Genomic DNA, 27,380 nt, shown 5'->3' on the forward strand with positions numbered 1-27,380 from the left:
TTAACGTTCTTCGCAATCTTTTTCTTTCTTGTTTCTTTTTTTATTATTATTTTTATTACTATTTCTTTTTTTTTTTTTTTTTTTTTTTTTTTTTATTTAATCTTAACGTTCTTTGCGATCTTCTCCTAATTTCTTTTTCTTCTTTACTATTATTATTATTATTTTTTTTTTCTTTTAACATAAATACAAAACGTACGGAATCTTTTTTATCATATACGATTTGATAAATATAGATTCAATAAATATAGATATTTATTGAAACGTTATAAATATTAAAAATAGATGGAAATTTGTAAGATATATATACATATATATATACACGGAAACTGGATATAGTTTTTAGTAATCAGAAAATCAAATCGAAATTTAATCCATTCATTAATATGCAAAATAAACAATATGTTAATTTTTTAATAAAAACATTTGCTTTTACTATAAGAACAATCGATGAACACAAGTCGATAAAGAAGATTCACCCCTAAGGAAGGAGGTCAATCTGAAGAACTTCTACGTAAACATCGCACGCGCGCGAGTGTGTGTATGTGTGTGTGTAAGTGTGTGTAAGTGCGCATCGTCCTTCTTACTATCTTTATACACACATACATATAATATCATATAGACGATATCTTATTAATTGTACACACGTGTATTATTTATAAATACACATAAATACACTACTACACATAATGAACTACTACGTATAAATCTATGTGTTCTTATCACACAGGTCTCTATATAACCTGGTTACGTATATATGTAAATATATTCCTTATTATGCATTCCCATTCTTTATAATTTCCTTACAAACGTATGCAATTCTTAATTATTCATACACGTTTCAATAACTTCATATAATTATACATAATTTATATGGTATATCATATAAATTGATTTTGTCTCACCTCATCGAGTCGTAGAAGTTCCTCAGCAGACATACTCCCTCGATCTCTTTTCTTGACATCCTTCCGTTCCTTCTTCTCCCTCTTCCTCTTCTCCTTGTCGTCCTTCTCCGTGGCCTTCTTCATGAAGTTGAACATTTTCTCGCTCACGCGACACCTCAAAGACGATGCACGTTCGACCAGCTGACAAGACGATGGCGACGACGATCACTCACTCACTCACTCACTCACTCGCTCGCTCTCTCGCTCGCTCGCTCGTTCACTCACTCTCACCCACTCACTCACCCACTCTTTCTTTCTTTCTTTCTTTTTTACTTTTTTCTTCTATCTCTCTCTCTCTTTCTCTCTTTTTTTATCTTTCTCTCTTCTTTCTGTATAACCAACAAACCACAAAGAACGTACTCACCACCGACACGAAGGTAGCGTTTTTCTCACTTCGAAAAATCGCGCGCGACTCGTCATCGACACGCGTACGTTCTACTACTATTACAACTACTACTACTACTACTACTACTACTACTACTACGATGACGACGACGACGACGACGATGACGACGATGACAACGACAACAACGAATACGCACGGTAAAACACACACAACGTAGTAGACTTAACGAACAAATACATAGAACGCAGACAAAATACGAGCATCGACATTGGCTGCTTGGGAGTACTGTAGTTGGAAGGGGATAGGTTGAAGTTGGAAATGGTGGGGTGAAGGGAGGAGGGGAGGGGAGTAAGGGGAATAAGGATAGGGTAGGGGGAGTAGGATGAGTGTATGGAATCAGCAAACGAGTATATGCTTGTGCGTGTGTATGTGTCGGTGTATCTATATGTATAAGTGTACGTAAGTGTGTGTGTGTGTGTGGTGTGTGTAGAAATATATATATATATAAAGGATAGAGAGATGGTAAAGTTATCGAGCCGGCACGTTAGATTCGTTGGATCGTTGTTGCTCGATCGTCGTCGTACCCGCCGTACCCGTACCCGTACCCGTACCCGTAATCGTTATTGTTGTCGCTTCGTCGTGAACGAAGAAGCCGCAAGGGCGTGAACCACCGGCCGAAACAACTTCCCCCGTTGTTTTCTTCATGATCGGATCTAACTATCCGGAAATGACAGTGTCATCATCGATGACCACTGCGAGTTATTTGTCCTTCCTCCGATTAATGTCATTGAGAATCTTTGGCGGGATATTTAAAAACATACACCTTCAACAAATCGGAACGATTGCTTTGATAATATCGAATAAAAGGGAGAGTTCGTTGATACGTCAGACTCGCGCTCCTCACACGTGCGAGTAACTATCTGTCTATCTATATCGTAGGAGGTAAATCATCTATGTGTTCGCACCCAACTTTCGCCGTGCACTTTGCGTTCTCTCTCTCTCTCTCTCTCTCTCTCTCTTGCTTTCGTTCCTTTTTTTATCTATCTCTTTCCATCATTCATTTTCTCTTTCTCTCTCTCTCTCTCTCTTTCTTTTTCTTTCTGTTTCTCTCTAACCACTAAAATATGTTCGTAATACACTGTCTATGTCTCATTGCGTAAAAGAACGCGAGAAAGGAAGTGAGAGAGATAACGTGCCGAATGTCTATCCTTTTCTCTCTCTCCCTCTCTCTCTCTCTCTCTCTCTCTCTCTCTCTCTCTCTCTCTCTCACTCTCTCGTCTACTTGTCACTTTTCACCGTACCTTTCTCGTACTCAGCGGCCACTACCACCAAACACAGCGCCAATCGATCGCTCGTATTTCCGTTCGCCCATTCGTTCGTGTTCGTCGTGTCGGGTGAAGAGTGAGAGAGAAAGGAAAGAAAGAGAGAGAGAGAGAGAGAGAGAGAGAAAGAGAGGAAGAAAGAAAGAGAGAGAAAGAGAGAGAGAGAGAGTGATGTATAAGAGACAAGTAGAAACGAGAGAAAGAGAGAGAAAGAAAGAGAGGGAGAAGGAGAGAGACAGAAAGAGACAGACAGAAGTAAAGGGAGAGAAAGAGAGAGAGAGAGAGAGAGAGAGAAAAAGAAAAAGATAGCAATACAGAAACGACAAGGACGACAACAGACAAATCTCGTGTCTGGTTTGTGACAGAACCCCGAACGTTGAGAGCGTTCCGGTTAGCCGGCGTTTTTTCCTTCCTTATTCCTCCCTAATCAAAACGGAGAACGAACGTAAAACGAAAGACACAACGAGAGACGACGACCAGTCTTTTTCTTAACGAGGAACAAACGTCTAGGTTGGTATTAAGCATTGAGAAAACACAAGAGCAACCACCAAGCGATAGCACGAACGTAATATTCCGAATATGTGCTGTTACTCGTTGCACTGCACTCACGCACGTCATACACGACGTACATATACACACGTATATAAATATATATATATACACACACACGCAGCACACGTATCCACACAATACACACACACACACACACACACGCACACAGAGAGAGAGTGAAGCACGCAATGGACAACGAGAGGTAACTAGCGACGCCGAGGTGTCGTGTCGTTACACGAACCCTCTTCGTACAACAGCACCTTCTTCCTCTTCCTCTTCCCGTTCACGCGAGTCCTCGTGCTCGAGGACGACGTCGCACTCGACATCGGTGTCCCGTGCGCACAGAAAAGCCTCGCTCTTTCTTTCTTTCCTTCCTTCCTCTCTCTTTCTCTCTCTCTCTCTCTCTCTCTCTCTTTCTCTCTCTCTCTCTCTCTTTTTCTCCGTTTGTCTCTTTCTTTCTCTATCTTTCTCTCTTTCTTTTTCTCTTCCTCTCTCTCTCTCTCTCTCTCTTTCTGTCTTTCTCTCTCTCTCTCTCTCTCTCTATCAGTCGTTTCGACGCTCTCGCAACGATCTTAGCTCGCGATGCAATCGCGTCGCGCAGACGACGCTCATGCCAGACTCGACGTCGCACGTTACTTACGATCGAGAGCAGCGACGACTGCCCTATGTGCTCTCGCGACTGTCACGCCTCTCACCGCTCACCCCCTGATACACCATCGTATATCCCGGCGTGAGACTCCTCCCCGCCTCTCGTCATACTTTTCCGAGATCAACCGAACATCGACGAGTACGAACTCGCGCCTGCGCCTTTCGTTCGAACGTTACTCGAAGAAAAATGTTTCCTATTCTGTACTACTTAACGACCGAGTTTAAACGTCTTTGGTCGATAACTTACCGAACACTTCAGTGGTACTTCTCTTTCCTGTTGTTCATTTATTAAACTTTATATTGACGTTCCTGGGTCATTCTATGTTTAAATGTAAACATAAAATGTTCTTTGATCGTTTACGTTAATATCAAAATATTCACGAAGAGAAAGATATTTGTTTTTATATTAACTTTATGTATACTATATTAGAAGCTATTGTGTTGATTGAGAAATACATAGAATGAGTCAGTCAATCGTAAATTTTGTCCGCTAGATAGCGGTATTTTCGAAGGAATGCCTCTCTCTTCGACGATAATATGTTTCATAGTCATTCAATAACAACACGTCATTCAGTATACTTTGTATGAGATATGATGTCGTATCGGCGAATTTTAAATATGTGTGTTTTTGCAATCAACAAAAGTACGACAACGAGCATTGTGCGTATCGGAAATAATATTGCCATGACAAAAAAAGGAAATGTTGCTTTGTATCGTACTTTTACGAACGATTCTTCTATGAATTGTCCGACCGTTGGTGAGATCGTTGAAAAATGGAGTCACCGGTTTGAGAACGAGGCTGTACCAGAACCCGTTGAATCCATCGAACACATCGTCGCACATGTCGTAGGTTTAAAAAAGGTAAAAATATTAATTTTTTAATTTTTTCGTTCACCTAGTCGATTACATTGCATTCAATAAAGTTATATATTACTTATAAACCAATCTATTATACTTTAGATCCTGTTTTACCGACAAATTCTCAATATAATTCACGAGAAAATACGCCTTTGTTTTCTAACCTATATGAAATCACATGGCTAAATAACATATACATATGTTTTATACTGTCATGGCGTCCAATATATTCGCACTCTTATTGGCTACTTGCCAAATTGTATATTTTTTACTTTTCCCGCTAATTTTAAACGTGAACTATAAAAGCGCAGCCTGTTTTTAATAAGACAAAAGTGTGAAATACTTAGTTTTAAATAGTTCTTTCATGCTTTCTTTGATTTTATTTGACAGCTCTTAGACGTGACGAATTTTCGTGATAAACGACTTACGAAAGATCAATTGAACGAATTAGAATCACTTTGCCAATGCAGATTGTCCAGGTAAAATGTGATGACTGTACGAAAAATAAAGAAATTTCTTATACGTTATTTACATCACATTAAATCACGTAATTTCATGAAAATGAAGTCCCACAGGATGCCAGTTCAATACATTATCGGTGAATGGGATTTTCGAGATATTACCTTGAAATTAGTTCCACCAATTTTTATTCCACGTCCAGAAACAGAGATAATAGTTGATATTATTTTAAAAAGACTGAGTTATTTGCACGATGACAATCATGAAGTCTTGGAAATCGGTTGTGGTTCTGGCGCGATATCGCTAGCTTTGGCACATTCCTCCAACAAGGTACATTATTTTCTATTAATTAATTACTTAAATGGTAATTAAACAATTAAAAGAATAATGTTATTATTATTGCAGGTGATTAAAATAAATGGGATACCTTTAATCATATAAAATAGTTCGGAGTAAATTTCATACTATTCTAGGTAAAATGTATAGCAGTCGATACTAATCCACATGCTTGCGATTTAACGAAAGAAAATTGTAGTAAGCTTGGATTGCAAGAAAGAGTAACTGTCATACAAGCGACATTGGAAGAAGATGGTACATTAAAATCTTCTGAAAGTATAAATTTTGAAACTAAAAGTTTCGATTTTATAGTTAGCAATCCGCCATACGTACCAACAAAGGATATATTAAAATTGGAGCCAGAAATTAAAATGTATGTAATTTTAAAATTTAGATTATCAAGGTTTAAGAATAGATACATACTTTTTTTTTTTTTTGTTTACTTTTGTTATCTTCTTTCGAATATACGCAGTTATGAAGATTTAAGAGCTTTAGACGGTGGAGAAGATGGATTGAAAATCATCAGACCTCTTATACAATACAGCGCCAAGGCATTGAAACCAGGAGGTCATCTCATTGTCGAAGTGGATCCAGCACATCCCGAGTATATAAGTTTTTTCGTAAAAAAATACGACACTTTAAAACTGCGTTACGAACATACCTACAAAGACTTCTGCAATAACGATCGATTCGTCGAAGTATCTAAAATGGCGTAAAGTATTTGTTTAAACAAGTATGATACTTTATAATAATATATTGACTCGTAATTTTCGATCAAAAAAAAAAAAAAAAAAAAAAAAAAAGATAGAAGTATAAAAACGTATTATAGAATATATTCTTAAATATGATTCTTAATAATGTCGAAAGTTGTTAGGTATCGCGTTAAAATAAAATCGATCAAGTTTTATTTACTCTCATTAATCAAATTTGTGTATATTTTAATTGTCGAACGTATTCCATCACGACAGTGCTTTCGTCGCTGTCGGTCGTCAATTGATAATTACTTACAATAATGTGCCTACAAGATCGAGTCATGGTATTTACAATGATACATGTTCAAGACTGATCAAAACAAAATCAGATTTATATAAATTAATGAAAGCTAATGAATAATCTTATGTGTGTATGTACGTTTTCCTTTCTTTTCTTTTCTTTTTTTTTTCAATACTGACACAAATACGTATATACGCTATGATTTGAAATTATTATCAATATCGATAAATTTAGAAATTAGCTAGTAATCTCACGAAGTAAAAACGGTGTCCCGTAAAATTCAACTGTTTCGTTAATAATTAATTATCGCGGAGAGAACTTTTCCAGTTCTTTCTTAATACTGCTGATTAAAGGTACAGCTGGATCCTCTGGTGAGAGTTGAGAATCAGCTAGGATACGTCTGGTATCCACTTCTGGTAGATTAGGTTTGTGAAACGGACCGGCACTGAGTGGTCTGGAACCCCAAGTACCACGTGTATGACTCGACTGGCCAGTTTCAGGAATGTCTTCTGCCAGATTTCTTCTTGACGATACGGACGTGCGAGGTCGAATATTTAATTCTGCTGGCGACGTTGACGTCGGACTAAAAATAATAATAAAATTTTAAGAAGTAAAAAAAATAGTGTAAGATAGAAATGAAATTAAAAAATTTTTTTCTTACGCTTAAATATATAAACATGTAATGTGTGTGTTAAAGTATCTCACTGATCAGAAATAATAATTACTAACCTTCCTTCGGTAAATATCGTGAGAGCATCCGTCGTGCGTACGGCAGAGCTCGGACGCGTATTCGTCGTTTGAAATTCTCTGGACTTGGGGTCTCTGCTTCCGAAGAGGCTGAAGGAGTCCTCGAGGAGTTCGTGGAGGCGTCTCCTTGCACGACCCACGGGACCACCTGATCCCACGAAGATTTGTTCGACATCCGATATTTCGGACGTACCATTACCTGATAATAATGTAATACTTTTCGAGAGAATGTGCGACCATATGATAACTTCTTTATATTTCAATAACGAAACCGTCACCGAGAGAATCGAAATAACATTATTCTCGATATAATGTTATTTTATTAATTAATTTCAACGAACGACGTTCTTTCGGAAACGGTTGATTCGCTTTCATTTTTAATTTATAGAACGATGAAAAAATTAATTAGGAAGTTTTTGAAAAAGGTGTATCGTACCTTCGGTAGATAATCCTTGTCTCTTCAGTGTCCAGACGATAGGCCCAACGACTCCAGGATCTCTAGAGGCACTGGCTGCTCTTGTTAAAAATGTTTCACCCATTTTCTCGGTTCTTTGATGAACGACATAGCCATTATCTTTGCGTCTTCCACTTTCAGGAGAGTCTACGTCCAAATGCTTGACCTAATCAGACAAAATATTCTTCCAATACCTTTACTACTAAGCTAAGGTAGGTCACACGAATGCATTGCTTACTGTTACTGGCTCGAGTACTCTCGAAAGTGGTTCGACGCTTCGCATACTTGGAAATTGCTTGCAAGAAGGCATGGACAGATAAGAACGTGGTGAGACTGGAATTTCTTCTTGCCTCGGATAACCATTCTCAAGAGATTCCAATATCTCTGTATGATCAGCAATAGTATCCATTGAATCTGGAGTTCTAGGTGGATCGATGGCATTTGTTCTTGTCATTCTACTCTGTGTCGTTCTACATTTCATAAAGATTTAATTACTTATTCGCAGAATCACAAATAATATTATTTATATATAATATTATTATTTTATATATAAACTCTCTTACTTTTCATTTTTTTTTTTTTTTTTTTTTTTTTTTTTTTTTTTATATTTATTTATTATATTTTTCCTACTCAAAAACAATTTATATTTATTAATATTAATAATGAACAAAAGGTATAGAAAAAAGAAGAATTATTAATTTTAATAATTTCGTGTAATCATTGATGAAAACAACGAAATAAATTTTATTTTCATTCAACGATATTGTTTTATTCCAAATAATATAAATAATTTCAGATCTGTGTATTTAACTTGACGCAGGATTAAAAGCTTTTGCAGGATTAAAACAGTGTTTAACAAGCGATTACCTTGTTTTTCTTGAAGATTGTTCCTCGATACTCCATGGACTAACTGCAGCAGGTTTTTTAGATTCTTCCTCGTTGTCCGTAGAGAATTCGTCGATACTACGATGAAGACTGTCAGTGGTATCAGGAGTTCTCGAAAGGGTTCTTGGTGTTTGCCTTTGGCTAGTACCTTCGATCTGCCAAAGAAAGAAACTTTTTAGGGTATGTATCAGCTACTAACACGCAATTTAAATGTTTATTTGGTTCCTAACAACGCTTATTAAAATCGATATCGCCATACCAATGAAAAAGAGAAAATAAATTCATCTTCATAATATGCCCTTATCCTTTTACACGATTGCGTGTAAACCCTAACAATATTAGTTTCTATCTTCTTTCTGGCCCATCGAATTCTTTCGTTATCACGCAAAGGGAAACTTTATCACGACTAACTAAAAAAAAAAAAAAAAATAAACTTCCATCATGAGATATAAATGGATGAACCTTATACCAATAATTTGCAATTCAAATGAATTATATACCATTGATATTATCAAGAAATCTGCATATTAATGCAAATTTGTTATCGTCAATTGGAAAAGATTTGGCAAGAATTTTGTGATAACTTGCATGACGATTTGTTAACCCTATCGATGTCTAAAGTAAAGTTTTATTCTTCTTAGATACATTATATGGATTTGTAAGCTCGTTTAATATGATAAAATAAATTTGCTTACATACCTTGCCTTCTGAGTCAGGCGTCAAGAAAGCTGTGTTGTCAAGGCCAGAAGTTGGTAGAACATAATCCCGTTCCTTCTTAAGTATACTTTTGTTCGGTGGTGGTACAACAGCACTGTGAGCTCGTTTTCTCTTGGCTATTAGAACCAAACCAATAAGGAGTAGGACTAACAAGATTATGGCAGCTCCAGCAGCTCCTACTAGCAACCAAACGTCCCTTTTTCTCGAAAGGGCTAAGGGTCTTGTCTCTTTTAAATATGCTAAAAAATATTCAATAAGTATATCACTTTTCAAATAAATCGTTACTTCGATTAACGTATTATATATTTATAATTGCTTGCATAGATTTGAAATGTATAATTTGACATCTCATCTAATTTGATCATCTCAATTATTTTCGTTGTTTTCAGGAATATATTTCGAGACAAAATTGTTCGCTTCAAAGATAGAAATACAATGATATATAAGTCTTTTATCTCTTTTATTTTTTATTTTATTTTATTTTATTTTTATTTTTTTATTTTTTTTTTTTTTTTATAAAATGTCTTTGTTGCCATAATACAATAGGTCTTAATAAAAAAAAAAAAAAATTCAGGAAATACTATCTTTTTGACTTTTAAATGATTATAAAAAAAAAAATGTACGGACATTAAAATTTTGTGAACATCGATTTGATCATAAATTTTTTTTCTTTGTTGTTATTTTTTTTTTTTTTATACTCACGTTCACTTCGAATAATAACAGGTACACCAAGTTCAAGAGCAACTTCTTGAGATGAAAGGAGAGCCATGTCTCTGGCTGCTGTTTCAGCTGGTACAGGTCTTCCACCAAGATGAACGGAATAGATCAGTCTAGTACCTTCGCTTTCTGTTATGCTCGTATTGTGCATTTTAATCTGTACGACGCCATCCAAAGAACGTAATTTTGATCGGGCAGTCAAATTGATGCCTTCCTTATTGCCTTCTTCAGTTCGTCTCCAATCGACGGATGACCTTGAACTGAAGTTCAATGGATGCTGATCCTTAAAAATCATCGACGACGAATTTTTAAGGATTACGTCATCGTCTTCCTGTTTGTTCAAACTTCTTAATCGAAGCTTTTTCAAACCCAAATAGTTCAAAGTCGATGGTACTTTTTTCGAAGATCTTTCATTGTTTTCCTCATTTAAATCTTCATGAGTTTTATTGTTATTGAAGGCATTATTCAAAATTTCACTGTCGTTGTTACGAAATTTCGAGAAAAATTTTCTTTCTCCTTTCGATACATCGATCATCCTCTCTTCCTTCAGTTCGATTGAACTTTCTGTCGGAATCGTTGAGTTTTCTTTCAATGACTTTCTTAGTATCGTACCAGTTGCCTGAAAAATGATATGATCTTGTTATGAAAATTATATTAAAAAAAAATCAGGATCATGAAACTACGATACCATCGGATTTCACTCACCATTCGTTCGTGGAATCCACGTTGTTCGGTTGCTCTGCGAGCACGAGGATCGGTCGAGAGAAGACCAAGATGACGTTGTTGTTGCCTTGAAAATGCGGTCCGATAGAGACGAGCCAATTTTAACTCCACTTTCTGTGGTACGGATTCTCCGGCTCGTAAAACGGTCAATAACCAGTACCTTTTTTCCCATAAATATTATAATAAATTTCTTATGCGATTAGATTATATCAGATATATATTGGGAATAGTCAAAATTGGACATTCAAACTTTATTACATATTGGTATTATAATAAATAACTAATAAACGTCAAACCAGTTCTTAGACGTGGAACCAGTTTTATTAGTCAAAAGAAAAAAGAAAAAAAAAGAATGAAATTACGAAATGCCAAGAGTCTGTAATATTATTTTTTTTCTTTTTTTTTTTTTTTTTTTTTTTTAAATCTTTCGTCGCTAACGTTTCCTCATTACATAATACTGTTAGGAACATATGAAAATATATTAAAGATAATTTTTCTTGTTTTTTTTTTTTTCTTTTTTTTCATTTATCTTTTATATAATAGTCATTAATAACCTGGGTCCAGGATCTTCGCCAATTAGAATCCCAATGTCTTGGTCCTCGTCCTCATCTAAACGCGGAGTGGGATTAATACAAGTCGTGCATTCAGATCCCTGAGGAATGGATCCATGTGGTGGTGCAGGTGCCGAAGCACTTTTACCATCGTGATCATTTGGAGAATAAATAGTGACAGTGTGATGAACCGTTCTGGTCTCGTAGAAGGTCAAACCTTGATTTGGATCAACCCATGGTGGTGCGTCATCTATACCAGTCCAAAAAAAGTCTTGTAGATGAACTCGACGACCAGGTAGATGTTCGATCAAAATTATCTCGTCTTCTGCAATTGGAAAACCAAACAAACGTTGACACACAAGAATTTTCTTTTTGTTTTACATAAATTGATTACTCGTGCCATTCTGAACAAAATAAATAATTCATAACAATGGAGATAATAAATTATTACTAATCAATTATATCACAAAACTACTAAACAATGATAAAGAATCGTAAAAATGAATCGTAATCATCGAACTAAAAAAAAAAAAAATATATATATATATATAATGATCAAAAGTCATAACCGACGTTTTTATCATTATCATTGAATTTAAAATATAATTAAAAAATGATTACTAATGCGTAAAGATGAATCATAAAAATCGTAATTTTGTTCTTGTGGTAATATTATCAGAGAATAAGAATAAATTAATCGGATAGATTAATTAATTTAAAATAAAGAATACGATTATAAAAAATAAACAGTATTTAAAAAATTTATACTTTTATAAAGTTTTCTTAATGAAAATTGTGTACTTTAATATGTTAAATGATATAAATGGTGGAAAAAAAAAACTCTTTCGATCTTAATCGACGAGAAAGAGCAACGACCTTATACCCCGGCGAGGGTGAACTCGTGTCACGACAACGCTAGGGATGAACCGATCGTCCTCGGAAACGAACCAATGAGCTTCGCTACGCCACATATAGACGCGTACCTGTCCTCTTATCACGCGATCTCGTGACAGAGAGACGGCAATGTGTCTCGTAGAAATGAAAAACATCATTTCCTCGCACACAGTCCGGAAAAATATTAGTTTTTAAACGGAAGTTAAAACACTCGTCGGAATACCTTCAACTTTCGCATTCGTTTTTCTTTTTTTCTCTTTTTTAAATACAACCAAAACTTAATGAATGAAGCAAATAATTACAACTATAAAAAGTATATTATATATATATATATATATATATATATATATATATATATATATATATATATATATTTTCTTTTTTATATGGATCAGTTTAGAGATGTAATTAGATCTGATAATAAAGTTCTAATAATCTCTTTGCTCCCTTTTATCGTACGTTCGACATGTACATCCATATCGAATGAAACCAATAAATGAATTATGAATATTAAAGATAAATAAATATAAAGAACGGACGAAGCATATTTCATAGTGCAATCATCGATATGACACACTTGTATGGTGGAATATTTTCTCAAGGGTTATATTTTATGCAACCATATTCTACATCCTATGCGATTATAAGTCTTTAACTGGGTCGAATGAATGGCTTGTCTTTAAAATAGAAAAAACTATACGTTTCGTTTTTTCTTTTCTTTTCTTTTTTTTTTTATATATCCTATATATATATATATAGTTTTACCCAGTTCTTTGTGTTTCTTTACTATCTGATTTTAACAGTGACTATGTCAGTATACTAACCGTTAGGAATCGGTGATCAGTTAAGTTTTTTTTTCTTTTCTGTTTATTAGAATTTGAAATAATAATATTTTTCGGTATCGTTAAAATTGATAATCCTAATTGTCAAGCGTAATGGGAAACGTATAAAAGTTTCATAGATAAGAAAAAAGATATTGTTTTTTTTTTTTGTTCTTTTTTTTAGTTAAAAGACAGTTTTTTCTCTTTTCTTTGTTCTGATATATATTTTATCGAAAATTCTTAAGGATGAACCAGATGTTAAACCCCCCTCTTCCCAAATATTTAATTCATATTCTTTGAAATCGATTTCATTGGATATTTTTTTCCGAGCAAGTCCAAAATGAGGATTATGACATTATGACTTACGGAATTAGCCGAAGTTCATTCTTTCGTCGTATGTTTTTTCTTTTTTCTTTTTTTTTTTTTTTTCTTTTTTCTACGCCGTTAGGACGACCTGGTTTTACGGTCGGTTTGCGTTTCCGGTCCGGAAACTTCGCCGAAGTGTTGTCGTCACAATGTCCAACGCAATTTTGTGCGTATTGAAGTGTCGCTCCGTCGCAAAAATAAAAAAAAAGATGAAATCTTAATCGAATCTCGGAATCGATCGATTCTTTTCTTCTTTTTTCTTTTTTTTTTTTTTTTTTTTTTTTCTTTTCAATCGCGAATATTACTTCCCTATTTCTAAATAATGTTTCAACTTATATCATCATCATTGAATTACGATCAATCTTTCATTTTCTCTCTTCAAATAAATCGATCGATTTTTCCATATTTTTTTTTAAACAGCACACGCGTATATTTTATCGTCGATTTTATGAGCACCACCCACCAAAGATATTTTTAGACGGCAATGGTCAGGAGGTGTTAAATCAATAGAAAACTGAGTTCCTATGGTGAGAATCGGTGAAATTGATTTTGATTAACCCTGAGCCTAAGATATGCCTTTCCGCATGATCTCTTGAAAAACATTTTACCGTGCGTGCCTTCGCAATGCATTTCTTACTTTACGTTTCAGAAGAAAGGCTAATTGCCTCGTAAAAAATACATCGAGTAATACCGAAAATGTGTATCGTAAAACACGAATATGTTTGATAGGAGATCGAATGAATTATCGAACGAATTCGTACTTAAGTAGAATTATAATCATGTTTTCAACAAAAGCAAAAAAATCGTTTAAAATTTATTGAAAATAAAAAAGAAAATATTTCTTATACTTTTAACTTACGAATAATTAATTAACGAATAAAATGAGAATGTTAATAATGTTATATATTAATAATAATTAATAATTTAATTAGGATTAAATATTAACGTTAATAATAATCATAATGATAATAATAATAATAATAATAATAATAATAATAATAAAGTTAATAATTCATTTTCTTCGTTGATTGAAAATAAAATGAATGTACATTTTGTTCTCGTTTCTTTTTCTTTTTTTTTTTTTAATTCTTTCAATGGAATTCCAAGAGTAACGAAACATATAGATTCGTGACGAATCATCGAACGAATGGCACGCGTCCCACGTGTCGTAAGTATCGTGCCGATAATAATATCGATTACCTGACGCGCACCTGCGGCGAGCGTTGAATTACTTAAGTGTACTACCCTCTAACCTACCGGCGACTTTCTATCTCTATAGATACATACATATATGCGAATTTAACCGGCGGAACGACGAATGCGAAAATACACGGACAAGGTCGATGGAATTAAAAGCGGAAGTGATATCGTCGGAATACACATACATTAACAATAAACACGTACGTATAACACGGATATGTCTCTATCTATGTTATTCAACTAGACGACAAGAATCGATCGACCACGTGTATCTCAGACGAAATCTCTAAACCCTTTCTATTTCATTGTTTTTCATAAAAATTCAGTATGATAACTTGACAAGGTAAAAATCTCATTAACAAATTACGTATCGTTTATGATTTAAGAATGAGGCTTGAGTTAAATTCATTTAAATTATTTAATCTACGATTATTATTCGTAGATATGTACAAAAAATTCGATCTGAGCAAAATAACATTCGATGTATTTATTTAGACGCAAGTCCAATGATTTATAATCACTTTTTAACATTTCCATAAACGTACGTATGACTATAACGAAACAATGATAAATATAACTTATTCAAAATGATCATATCAAACAATACTAAGTCCTTCTTAGAGAAAATAAGAAAAATTATATTTTGTATGAAAAAAAAAAAAAAGAAAAAGAAGAAAAAAAGGAAATGAAGTTTGTCATTGTTTTCAAAAGATCAGCTTGATAAACTCGAAAAATATCCAAAGAAGTAATCCGATAAATATTTTGCCCAAAGGTCAAGAAAATGTAGAACTAACCAGCACCAGGTGGCAGAGTAGCTTGAACCCTCGATGTGGTAGAACTTTGTAAAACCAAGATCACTATTTGAACAACGGCACCAAGGGATGCGGAAAATGCTGTTCGCACAAAAGTGCAAAACAGCATTGCGCTGGCCGATGAGCGGCCGAGCTCGTGGCCGCGCACCGCTCTACTAAACTATGATCAGGAGATTCGACCCTTACTATACGTTTCCACTTCTCTTTCTCTCTTTCTCTCTCACACACACACATTCATTCTTCGTGTAGACGAAGAACTTTACAGTCTAACTTTATCGAACTTTCAGCTTGTTCTTCGATGAAAATGTCGATGACATTTTTCTTTATGGAGTGATCAACCTAATCGAAAAATAAGCACTTACTTATGTATTCTTTTATTGATCGAAATTGACGTTTCAATAATAGAAAAAAAAAAAAAAAAAAAGAACGGAACGTACAATGACCTCAAAAAATGTGACAAAGCTATATCATAATTTAGTTTTATAAGAAACAATGATTTGAACAGATTTATAACATTTGCATTTGTTGTATAAATTTCTACGTGAACACCACAAGTAGCTACAGTTCATTCAATTTGTTTGTTAGTAATCGATTGTTAAAACATTTCTTAATATATTCTAAACAATTGTTTTAACAATTTTTCTTTTTTTCTTTTTAGTCGTTCATCTTAACAAGGGATAAAATTATTTATTGAAAAACAAATGAAAAGTACGACGAGAATGTATTTGTATTTATCTCTTTTTAATCATTACCATACGAACCGTTACTTACAAATCATGCTGTAATTGTGATCCTTTCAGTGAGAGAGTCTGTACGTGTCTGTAATGCGTGTAATGTTTCTTTACGAAAAAGAAAGAAAGAAAGAAAGAAAGGAGAAGTATCATTATCGTTATAATCGTCCTTAATTTTATCGTTATCATGATTCATTTTTATCATTATCGTACTTATACTCCGTAGTAACGTGCTAAATAATACAAACATAACGTTAATTAAATACATGAGTGTAATAAATCGGGCACTTCAGTAAGGAGAAATAATAATAATAATACGTGGGTTTTTTTTTTTTTCTTCGCTTTCGTCTCAAGCGACGAGAAAATGTTCGTTTTTTTTTTCTGTTCTGATCTTTTTCTCTCTCGTTCGAGGACAAAAAAAAATACAATATGTATATATATATATATATATATATATATATATATATATATATATATATATACATATATATATATACGAAGTGCGAGGTACATACAAGGCAAATTCGCCATCGCTCCTACCTCCCCCATTCGCTGCATGCATACACATACATATACGTACGTTTGTATTGTACGTAAATATTTAGGCGCGGGCGCGCGCTTTTCGCATTTTATAATATAATACATATACACGGTAATTTATAAGCGCGTTAAAACATGATTGTCGATTATCTATTTACAAAAATTATTTACAAGATCGTTCGATAGAAATTTCGCTATGTCCCTCCATCTCGTTTCTCGATATTACAATACAACGAAATATATGGCCACGGGGGGTACCATCGTTGAATGAACGCGTGCTATATTAGTCGTGATAACGACGATAATTCGACTACGAAGTGACACGACGATAATATTATTACATACACACGTTATATATAAAAACGTCGTATCAAAAATTTTTAATTTGTGTTTTTTTTTCGCACTCTGTTTTATCGACCGAGTCTCGGCGAGAAAAACGAAAAAAAAAAAAATTTACAATGTTACGTTCTCGACGAATGGGCCGATCGTTAATAAGCATACACGCATACATACATTGTTCCAACGTGTCGATTTGATCGATAAACTTTGAAAAGTTCGTTTTCTTATTCCTTTTGTTTTTTGTTCTTCTTTTTTTTTTTTTCTTTTTTATTTCTTTTAATTTTATTTTTTTTCTTTTTTCTTTTACTTCTTTTTTTCTTTTTTACTTTTTTTTCTTTTTGTTTTTTTTGTTTTTTTTTTTTTTTTTTTTTTTCTTTTTTTTTGTTGGAGAACGGTCAGTGGTAAACGATAAAAAAGAAAAAAAATAAATTATACATTTTGAGCGGTGCGTACGTTTATTTTAAAAGGCACTTTTTGTCGTTGAGTCTTTCTATCGAGACTCTGAAATAACCGCTTTAATAAAAACAAATACAACAACGTTACGAAAATGGCAGTGCCGAGAGTCAAAGCGAAGTTCAGCCAACCAGGGCATAATCTTTCAATTTCATTTTTATTTTTAATTACTAACTTTTTTTTTTTTTCAAATCGCAGACCAGCTGCGCTCGGTGGGTCGTGTGCTCTGATTCGCAGAGAAAACGAACGGAATAACAGCCAAAAAGAAATAAAAAAAGAAACAAAAAAAAAATAGAGAAAGAAGGAAGGAGAAGAAGAAGAAGAAGAAAAAGAAGAAGAAGGAAAAAAAAGAAAGAAAGAAAGGAAGAAAGAACGCGAAGAAGACGCGAATCAATTTAACAAATTAAATTATAGATTTATATCGGCGAATCTCGTCGTTTAAATAACTTATAATTGTTTCGCATATATATATATACACACAGAACGCTTTTTCTAAGTTAAACACATTCCTTCTACTCCGCAAATCGGCCCGTGTGAAAAAAAAAAAAAAAAAAAAACAAAACAAAAAGAAAACGTTGATGAGCGCCGGCAATCGGGTCAAAGTTAAGCGACGGTAACGAGATATGTGAGTAGAAAAAAAAACAAAACAAAAAGAAAAATAAGATAATAAAAAAATAAATAAAATTACCTTTTTATGACCGTTTACAAACTATTCTCTCGCATGGCACCTAAGATCGATTGAACGCAAAAAAAAAAACAGAATGTCAACTTTCCCTAAAAATTCTCGCCATCGTCGCTTTTACGCATTAACGTTCGCATAACGATGTTTTTTAAATGTTAACGCATTGGCGCTGGCTAAATCGAGACTAAAAGAAAATTCGTCGTATCGATACTTAACGCGTTCACTGTCCATTTAAGGGCTAGAAATGGTTAACACACCTTGGATCACAATTTGTGAGAAAAATAATGTGAATTATTAATATGTATAATAATAATCTCATCGTGATCATTGGACAGTGAACACATTTTAAGATCAAGGTACAAATAAAGAAGAAGAAAAAAAAATAAAAAGATGGCTGAACGTTAAACTTCGACGCCGAGAACCCTATCAACAACATACTCATATCTCTTTGGCTCCCCGTTGCCATTATCCTCGGAGCCTTTCGAGTCTTCATTCTGACCATTCTCCGTGGCACGCGAGCTATGATCGCTCGGCCGCCCTTTCGAATTGACGCTTTTGTTCGTGGTGCCACCGTTTGCCAAACGATCCTCTGTCAAACCGGCACTAGTATCGTTACCCATGGCACTAGCACTGCTTCTCATAGCGATTGTGTTACCAATGTTCAATCGCATGGACATGTCTGAAACACTTTCACTGCTTACTGGTTCGGACATGTATCTCCTGTGCAATATCGAGCACGTATCTGTGGACATCATTGAACTTTCTGGGTGTAAATCGTCTGGTGGGAGGGCAGGAACGTTCACATTAACACGTGTGAAGAATGCCATTTTTTCTCTACAAGTAAAAGAAAAAAAAGAAAAAAAATATATATAAAAATAATATTAGAAATAATAACAGAACGAAAGAGATCCTTTTTTTTTTTTTTTTTTTTTTTTTTTTTTATATAGATTTGCTTGTACTTACTTAAAAGAGATAATGTCGGGCTTCCCTTTCCCGGCCTTTGTCTTTCTCAACTTATATATTTCCTTCGACGTTTTCTTCAACATTTTCTCTACCTTCTTATCTTCCGCACTCTTTCCGTTCCTACCATTTTCAGCTTGTGCCATTAGATTTTGGAACTTGTGATCTTCCAATAACCAACTAGCCAGATCCGTATCACCCTTCTCGCGTGCTTGTTCCAAACGTTGTTTTAATTCTCGCAACCTGCTAAGTTCGTCTTGAAGATTGTTAAGCCTGGCGTGTTGCGCTTGAAGATCTAACTCGAGATCTAATGAGGTCCTGGCGGTTGGAGGCAAGTGACTGGACTTCTTTGAGGTTGTTTTACAACTTAAAGCCGACGATGGTCGCCTCCAACGTAATGAACGCCTTTCTACAGAATTTCGTTGAAAGGGTCCACCTCTACGATAGAGTGGCATGCTACTGTCGCTATCACTTCGATTGAGCTGAAGAAACGAAATTGACGAAGTTTAAAAAATATTTTAATTAAAAAGTTTAATTGAAGATCTCCGTGTGAGTACTTACACGACAGATGTAATGATTCTTGCTGACAGCAGCACTCGGTGAAAATGTTTGACTTCTCTTTATCACGATAGAATTCTTATCATCGTGAATAGCACCCGGTACCATGCCAGCTGCCGAAAGTTTTCTCTGTTTGCCTTGTTCCGGAATAAAAATACATTCTGTGTTGGTCTCTTTATCCTGAGTCCGTCTTGTTTCTTCGTTAAGCTCTTCTTCCTCCTATACGGGGAATACAACGAGCAATAAAATAAAACTATTTTTTAAGAAATATTTATAAAATAATAAATAGTAAAATAAGAGTGTCGTATTAACCTCATGCTCTAAAACATCTTCCAGAACGTTATCTTCCATCATGAATTCCACGATGATACCTTCTTCTTCGCTGTCTTCGCTGCCACTGTCGGTACCACCGTCCTCGTCTTCTTCCTCCGGGCTACCCAAACAATTTGCTAGTTCTTCTAGCCTCAAAGATACAGCGGTTTGGAGTTCATCGCAACCTTGATTTCTCGTCAACGTCGATGTTTGAGAACTAATGATGGTACTTTCGTCGCTACTTTCTTCCTTGGTATTTTGTGTTCCACGATAAACCGAAATATCTGACTCCTGTTTGTCGTGCTTAGCCTGTTTCGCTATACTAGTTGAAGCACTATTACCAGTACTGGTACTAGGACTATCGGACGGTTGCATGAAGCGAAAGGAAAGTATGTTGTACCATTTTACGCTCGGCGACTCTGGACTGAAGTCTGCAAGCGAGACTTGGGCGGACCCCTGCAAATGTATACGTAATGAATCAAAGGCTCTATGTCATTTTTCTTGAAAATAAAATGCAAATGAAATGATAACCAGGTAAACTTACCAAGCACTCCTCAAACTCGTTGCCGCTGCACCAAACATTTACCTGCAGCGTCTTTGTATAGAGCTTGTTCAAAGGAACAGCGACCGGAAAAGTTTCGCCGAATGTTGGCTTTCGAAGATCCGTCACTGCTTTTGTACAACACATTTGATTAACAGGTGGTTGCATTGGCAATAACGCAGCTTTTATATATCTGAAATTTAAAAACAAAAATTTTATAAAATATCAATTATTTGCATACATACAATATTTTTTCTTTTTCCAAATAAAAAAAGAATTCGATGCGTAAAACGATTCTAATTGATCAAATTTTTCGCATGATCGAACATTCATTAATGTATATCGTAGCCAAAACGATAAAACGAGATCAACGTTAGCACAATGCGTCCGGAGGTTACGTAACGAAGGTGAACGTGACGTTCACTGGGCAATGATCCCGGTATACGGCCGAGTATTTCATAATTGCATTCCAGTTTTAAATACATTGCGAGCTCGATAGCAGGAGATCAACTTGATTACGACACCAAAAATGCCTGACGATTAGATTGAACGATAGCGACGAAAAAGAAAATTACTCACACTTGTGCATTGTTCGGTATAAAAAGGGCAGCCAGATTTCGTGCACGTTCGATGCCAATATGAAGGAGGCCATCGCTCATTGAGTACCTGGAGAAAGATATTTCTTCAATTAATAAAACATAACACTTCGTGCGAAATTTCATTGCCATTCCTTTAGCGAACAACGTTCTAATAAAAAAGCTAAAAAAATACCTACCTAAGTTTAATCTGTACTTGGGCCGTTTCTAAACTCATTTCACCAGATACGAGAGGATCGACATCTCCGATTAATCCAGAAAGCCTTCGACGATTCGATGCCTCGAAGACACCTGAATCACCGGCAACGCTTTCGTCGGAAACAGCAGCAGAAACGGATCTGGTATTCGTGCCAGAACTACTAGCCCTAGAACGTATACCCGTAGGTGGTGGTGTCTCGCTGATAGGCGATAAAGGTGGTGGTTCTTGTAATTGCATGGTACATCCAGGAAGGGTTGCAGCAGGCCTACCTAGGCCGCTACCTTGGGACATGTTGCCTGATTGTAATTCGACGGGAGGATGGGGACCAACGACAAGTTTGAGGCGATCATGAGGAGGAAGAGCAGCTTGCTCTTGAGACGTGCTTTGTTGCTGACTTAGCCTGAGTTCGGCCAGTCTATCCTCGAGCTGACTACCATCCAAATGAGCACAGGAAGGAACACTCGATGATAAAACTGACCTCTGTTGTCTCCTCTGTAGTTCCACTTGCTCGTATGCAGGCGGTGGACCCATTGGAGCATTTTCGTAAAGAGGCGAAACCGGTGGACTAACGCTCGAAAGACTCGACCGTGGCGAAAGACTGGGTTGAGATCTACCCGGAGAAGGTGTACTAACGTGATTGTTCTGTTCCGAGCCTCTCAGTAATCGTTCGACACGCCTGTGTAAATCAACCATATCAACTGGTCGATCTTGTTGCGAGCTGACGGATCCCAAGCACTGTGGTCCACCGTAAATATCGGTGAAACTAAGTCCAGAACTGAGAGATCCTTTACTACTCGTTGTACTAAGGCTACCGAGACTCGAACTACTGCTCACGGATAGCGTACTAGCACTGAGACTCTTTAATTGTCCCTCCAACATCGCCATCGAACGCAAAGCGTCTCTCAGCTGTTGAAGCAACATTTGCTTCTCTTCATGCAATCTCACCCTGTCCGTGATCGTCTTGTTTGACAATTCCAGGGCATTATTAAGATCTTGCTCGAGACGTCGTATCTCGCACTGTATCTTTTTCATGTCCTGTTGAGTCCTCGTCCTTGGAGTTATACTACGCAACTCTCTCAGCAACTGTTCCTTCTCCTGAAAGAGTAGCAACTTGTCCTTGTCGCTTTCTGTCTGACCAGGAGTCACTTTCTCTTCAAGATCGGCCAGCTGCTGTTGAATATGTTGTATCCTCTTCCTCGCCTCGTCGTACTGTAGCCTCATTCTTGCCATTTCGGCAAGCCTCGTACCAATTGGCACCAATTCACCGGAAAGATCTGTTTGAGAGGCGGTACTGAGCTTTTCCTGTGGTAAACTCAGAGTACTAGCCTCCGGGCTACCCTCGCAGAGTTGCAGCCTCGTTAACTCGTCTTTTAATTGTGCCAACGATTGCATCAATTCGGCCTTTTCTTTTTCACCGGAACTCAAAGACTTTTGAATATTACGTAGCTCTGTCATGATCGCCTGAGCTTCCGTAATATTGTAACAACCTCCATGATGACCGCTCAACTTTTGTTCAACGCTATAAACAAAATTAAAGAGAAAACGATCAATATCAAAGGGCGTAACCAGGATATTCGTATATTCGTTGATGTCATCAAAATTGATCATTTCTCATATATTTAACGTTTCAAAAAGTCTCGTGATTTAATATTTACAACGAAGATACACGGAAAGAGTCACAAATAAGAATGATAAACCAGACAATTCGAGATAATAAACGGCCCATGACTACTGAGCAAAAATAATTGCCCACTTTCTCTCTATATGCTTTTAAAATTATAGTTTATCAGGTAATAATAACGTTAATCGTTTGTACCTAGCAAGTGTGTCGACTCCTCGTTGCGTGCAGTTCATCTCCGCTCGAATTTGTTCGAGTTCTCGTTTAAGCCGGGACACTCGGCTCCTCGCAAGCGCGACATCGGATTTCAGTAGATCTGGATCGTACTTGGTGCTCAACGAACTCGAGCTGGAACATACTGTGGAAGAGAAAGAAAATGTATACTTACGTCAACTCGAAATATCTTGCTGGATAATATGAGTCTAGCAGGAAGTCCAGAATACATACAAACAGCAGACATTTAATTATTAATGAAAGAATACAGTGATTCTGGTGAATGATATTAAAGCTGGTACTTACAGCTGGTACGCGATGCACCAAGCGTCGTTAGAGCGTTGTTGAGGTGATTGTACTCATCTTGAGCCAGACACAGCCTCTGTTGCTTCACGTCGTAAATCTCCTTCTTTGCCTGCAACATGATTATTTTGGAACCGTTACAGGAACGATAGCGAACGATAAATATGCTGAGAATAGACGAATGGAATAATGATCGAATGACGATGGAAAATTATTGAAAATTTCGAATTTGAACTTTCAATGAATCACGAACTACGAAGATTCAAGCTCTATAATCCGATTATTATTCTCAATAATGTAAATGATCAGAACGTATAGAAGCACATAACATATATAGAGGTTTCGTTGTTAACACCATGCACCATATATATAAAAAAATAATTCACTTTTATACATCAAAGTTATTTTTATCGAAACAATGTATTCAGAGAAGGATCATCGGATCAAAAGGATCTTAGGTAACTGTAAACTTTCCATTTAACATTCCAAACTTTCCACTCGACCGTTCTCTAACCCATTCGGTTTCTCGCTTAACGAAATGATCCGGTCAAGAATATAAGATAAAAGGATAAAACGTTTATCTATAATTCCTTAGTCGTAAATTCCAATGAAATATTTATTCACTTTCGTCAGGATGAAAAGAGCACCCTTGGAAAAGCCGTACGTAAAAACACGATGCGAGCATTCACTCGGAGGCACAACGAATTTTTTTTTAACCATCTCCTTTCAACAGTAAGAGATAAGAAATTTACGACCGTTAAAGCGGCATCCTAAAAAACACTTTGGAACATAATTCGTCCGCCTCTCGTTTAAATCCGATTCTCAGTAATAGCCCGTGGGCAAACATCAAACTGTAAATCGGAATTCGAAGTAGGGGCGTGTATTCAGCGAGAGACAAGTATTAAGAAACCAAAATGAATATCAAAGAACGAAAATGACGAAACCTAGCACTATAGTGCGAAGCACAAATAATCGTAGAAATATCAAAGAAACACCTGGTCCCTTACATATTCGCAATAATAATAGGCAGTAGCGTCAGTGTCATCTTGCCGATGACACTGTTCCCAATAAAAACGTTGAATCTGCTCATCATTCTCATAATCGTTATGGTAACACATTCTCATCCGATACTGAGAGACGACGTTCTCGTAGATCTGTTCCTGTTGGTGTTGAAAGTATTGCTGCTGGTGCTGGTGTTGGTGCTGGTGTTGATGCTGGTGCTGGTGCTGGTGCTGGTGCTGGTGCTGGTGCTGGTGTTGATGTTGATGTTGGTGCTGGTGCTGGTGCTGGTGCTGGTGTTGATGCTGATGCTGGTGTTGGTGCTGTTGTTGCGGCTGCTGTTGTTGAATGTCACGACGTTGTTGCTGGCGTTGTTGGACGAATCGGTGATTTAGACGGTGGTATTGCTGATGATAATTATCAACGTACGTGCGGTACTGGTGCGCCGGTACGAGTACACAGAGAGTGTACTGACGGTCCATGCCGGGTACACAGAGTACTGGCCACGAAGCTCACGCTACGCGATATTTCCTTTCTCCTCCGTCACCTCCACCTTCGACTCTTCTTCTTCTTCTTTCTCCTCTCCACCTTCACCTTCTTCTTCTTCTTCTTCTTCTTTCTGTTCTTCTACCTCCTCCTTCTAGTCCTTTTCTTCGTCTTCTTCGTTTACTTCTTACTCCTCCACCAGCAATTTCACCATTCCTTCTCTTCTTCCACTTGTTTCTCTCTCTCTCTCTCTCTCTCTCTCCTCTACCTCCTCTTTCGCAACGCCGTCGAACGCGTGTCTCTCCTCTTCTCCTCACCTCATCTTCGCGAAGGCCTTTTCGAGACTGGCCGGTTTACGGGGCCCGAAATTCCGATCCCCACCTCTGTGGGTCTCAATTTTTAAGGGATCCCACCTTTTTCACTTTTTTTGCCTTCTCTTCCTTCGTTTCTTGTAGCACGGGTTCTCTCTCTCTCTCCTCCTCCTCCTCCTCCTTCCTTACTACTCCTTCTTCTGGTTCCTTCTTCCCTCCCTACCTCCCTTATCCTTCTCCCCACCATCAACACCAGCTGACTCCTTCTTCTTCGTCTTCTTACTTTACCTTCTTCTTCCAAGACGCTCTCTTCTCCGTGGTTCTTCTTCTTCTGCGTATTCTTCCTCTTCCCCCCTCTTAGTCGTTCTCTCTCTCTCTCTCTCTCTCTCTTGTTCTCCCTCTATTCGTGGCGGCCTCAAATGCCTGTTTCTTACCCACTATAAAAAGGCGGTCCTCATCTCCTCGGCCCCACAGGACCGTCCCAACGTAAACTCCGTGCCACCTCCCTCCATCCATTCTTCTTCAACCGACCGAATATATCTAGGAGGAGGAACTAAGCCGAACAAAAGGCTTTTTTGGGGGATACCATGCCGATGAGCTACCGGAAATACGCCTCTAGACAGAGACTCTCTATATGGTCAAACTTTAGTTCATTTGTATTCAAAATCATGATATCAGTATTTCAATTCTCGTTAAGATTATGTCTGAAAATATTTAATTCTGTTGATTCTTTCGAACGATATGTCTGAACTGATAACAAAAACTTTTAATTAATGCTAACGCAATAGGATCAATTATTTTATCGAAAGAATAAATTGACATTCCGAAAATTCCAGAATAGAGATACGAGTATATCTCAATCACATGTATTTTTTACTTTAGAATAGAAGATACTTAAGAAATCGTAAAAGACAAGCGCCATTAAAAAAACGGGTTATAAAATTTCAATTAAGTTAAGCATGAAGCTCTAGACACAAATTCCTAGATAATTTCCTAACCATATCGAAACAACAAGCTTTTTTAAAGCAAATCGAATCATTGGGGAGACAAAAGGCTCCTACTGTGGTGGAAAAGAAGGCCCTGTTCTCGCGGCGTTGAGGAGCACCTTTGGCATTCTAGTGGGTGCGCGTTCTTTTAATCGGCGTGGAATGTGAAATGCAGGGCGCCGCGGGCATAGGCCCACGATCCTGTCGTAGCTGGCGATCCCCGTGTGGTGCTGATGATGATACTAGTGGTGGTGGTGGCGGTAGTAGTGGTGGTGATGTTAGTGATTCCAATGGTGGTGGGAGAACGGCGAGGTCACGGTACGACCCTGCTGAACGTGCTCCCATCTCCGGGAGAGCCCAGAGAGTAGTAGAACCGACCTTGAGTCGCGCATTATGCCCTGTCCTTGTTGGAATTTCTGGGGCCCTGACTGGGCCCCGTCGACCCTCACCACTACCACCCCAGATAGCATAGTACTACATAACATACTTGTACCTCTACATACTCCTTTTCCGTGCCACTCTTCAGCACCAGCTATACCAGTACCAGTGCCAGTACCAACAGCAGCACCAAGAGCAACAGCAACACCAACAAGAGCAGCAACTGCTCTTTCCAGAGAGAGAGAGAGAGAGAGAGAGAGAGAGAGAGAGAGAGAGAGAGAGAGAGAGAGAGAGAGAGAGAGAGAGAGAGAGAGAGAGAGACCATCAAAGCCATGCCAATGGAGACTCGCTCACTCGCGCGCATATTTCTTGGTCCGCACTATTATTGTCGAGGGAAGCCGCAGATGCTATCGAGTACGAGCCGGTTCGCTCGCCTCGCGGAAGGAGGCCCTTATTTTTTACCTTTCCCCCTCGTACTCTTATTCCTCCTCTTCGCTTTCTTCTTTCGATCCTTCGCCACGCACCTTTCCTCTTCCGTCTCGACTTTATTTCCAAGTCTCTTTTGCTCTTACTCTTTCTCTTTCTCTTTCTAAAGAAGGAGGAGAAGAAGAAGGAGGATCTACTTCGAAGGTATCTTTTTTTCAACGGAGTTTGTAAAACCCGTCGATACGTAGAGACTGAAACATTGGCAAGATTCGCGTGGAAGCGGTACCGGTACCCCTAGGCCGAATGCCTCAACGATCCTCACTGAATTCCATTCCGTCGAACGGTCTTCTAAGTTCTATACTACCGCTGCTACTACTACTACTACTACTACTACTACTACTACTACT

General features: G+C 37.0%; 4 protein-coding genes across 6 annotated transcripts in view; 1 reads left to right on the top strand and 3 right to left on the bottom strand.

Moving 5' to 3' along the window:
* LOC124948821 (unconventional myosin-XVIIIa) overlaps positions 1 to 2,700 on the bottom strand; it is a 74,902-nt gene extending 72,202 nt beyond the window's left edge. The window contains exon 1 of the mRNA XM_047493030.1: positions 903 to 2,700. Coding sequence (XP_047348986.1) covers positions 903 to 1,037 — 135 coding nt within the window. The 5' untranslated portion in view covers positions 1,038 to 2,700. The remainder of the gene's footprint in view (positions 1 to 902) is intronic.
* Positions 1,235 to 16,512, bottom strand: LOC124948824. Of its 2 annotated transcripts, none has more exons than XM_047493037.1 (10): positions 15,325 to 16,512; positions 11,253 to 11,574; positions 10,681 to 10,858; positions 9,961 to 10,594; positions 9,241 to 9,497; positions 8,524 to 8,696; positions 7,895 to 8,126; positions 7,639 to 7,822; positions 7,185 to 7,401; positions 1,235 to 7,038 (listed from the first exon to the last, which is right to left on the bottom strand). In XM_047493037.1, exons 1-10 carry the CDS (start codon positions 15,449 to 15,451, stop codon positions 6,759 to 6,761), a joined length of 2,604 nt encoding a protein of 867 aa, XP_047348993.1. In that variant the 5' UTR covers positions 15,452 to 16,512; the 3' UTR covers positions 1,235 to 6,758. The 2 variants fall into 2 exon arrangements, with proteins under 2 accessions (XP_047348993.1, XP_047348994.1); XM_047493038.1 differs by having other exon boundaries at positions 6,877 to 7,038; positions 7,185 to 7,418.
* On the top strand, positions 4,121 to 7,154 carry LOC124948828 (MTRF1L release factor glutamine methyltransferase). Its single transcript, XM_047493042.1, has 5 exons — positions 4,121 to 4,670; positions 5,058 to 5,146; positions 5,243 to 5,456; positions 5,600 to 5,835; positions 5,935 to 7,154. Exons 1-5 carry the CDS (start codon positions 4,401 to 4,403, stop codon positions 6,176 to 6,178), a joined length of 1,053 nt encoding a protein of 350 aa, XP_047348998.1. The 5' UTR covers positions 4,121 to 4,400; the 3' UTR covers positions 6,179 to 7,154.
* Positions 16,513 to 16,749: 237 nt separating the features above from the next.
* LOC124948823 (protein kibra) overlaps positions 16,750 to 27,380 on the bottom strand; it is a 57,133-nt gene continuing 46,502 nt past the window's right edge. Inside the window, exons 1-10 of one of the 2 annotated variants that reach the window (XM_047493035.1) lie at positions 24,395 to 26,069; positions 23,391 to 23,499; positions 23,070 to 23,229; positions 21,234 to 22,772; positions 21,038 to 21,124; positions 20,462 to 20,651; positions 19,918 to 20,373; positions 19,609 to 19,824; positions 19,051 to 19,529; positions 16,750 to 18,921 (exon numbers count right to left, since the gene is read on the bottom strand). In XM_047493035.1, the coding sequence (XP_047348991.1) occupies positions 18,489 to 18,921; positions 19,051 to 19,529; positions 19,609 to 19,824; positions 19,918 to 20,373; positions 20,462 to 20,651; positions 21,038 to 21,124; positions 21,234 to 22,772; positions 23,070 to 23,229; positions 23,391 to 23,499; positions 24,395 to 24,868 (4,143 nt within the window). In that variant the 5' untranslated portion in view covers positions 24,869 to 26,069 and the 3' untranslated portion in view covers positions 16,750 to 18,488. Of the gene's footprint in view, positions 18,922 to 19,050; positions 19,530 to 19,608; positions 19,825 to 19,917; positions 20,374 to 20,461; positions 20,652 to 21,037; positions 21,125 to 21,233; positions 22,773 to 23,069; positions 23,230 to 23,390; positions 23,500 to 24,394; positions 26,070 to 27,380 lie in introns of those variants that run through there. The other variant, XM_047493036.1, reaches the window with a different exon arrangement.

This window comes from Vespa velutina, chromosome 4, assembly GCF_912470025.1.
Source record: "Vespa velutina chromosome 4, iVesVel2.1, whole genome shotgun sequence".
In the NCBI taxonomy this organism is placed as follows: Eukaryota; Metazoa; Arthropoda; class Insecta; order Hymenoptera; family Vespidae; genus Vespa; species Vespa velutina.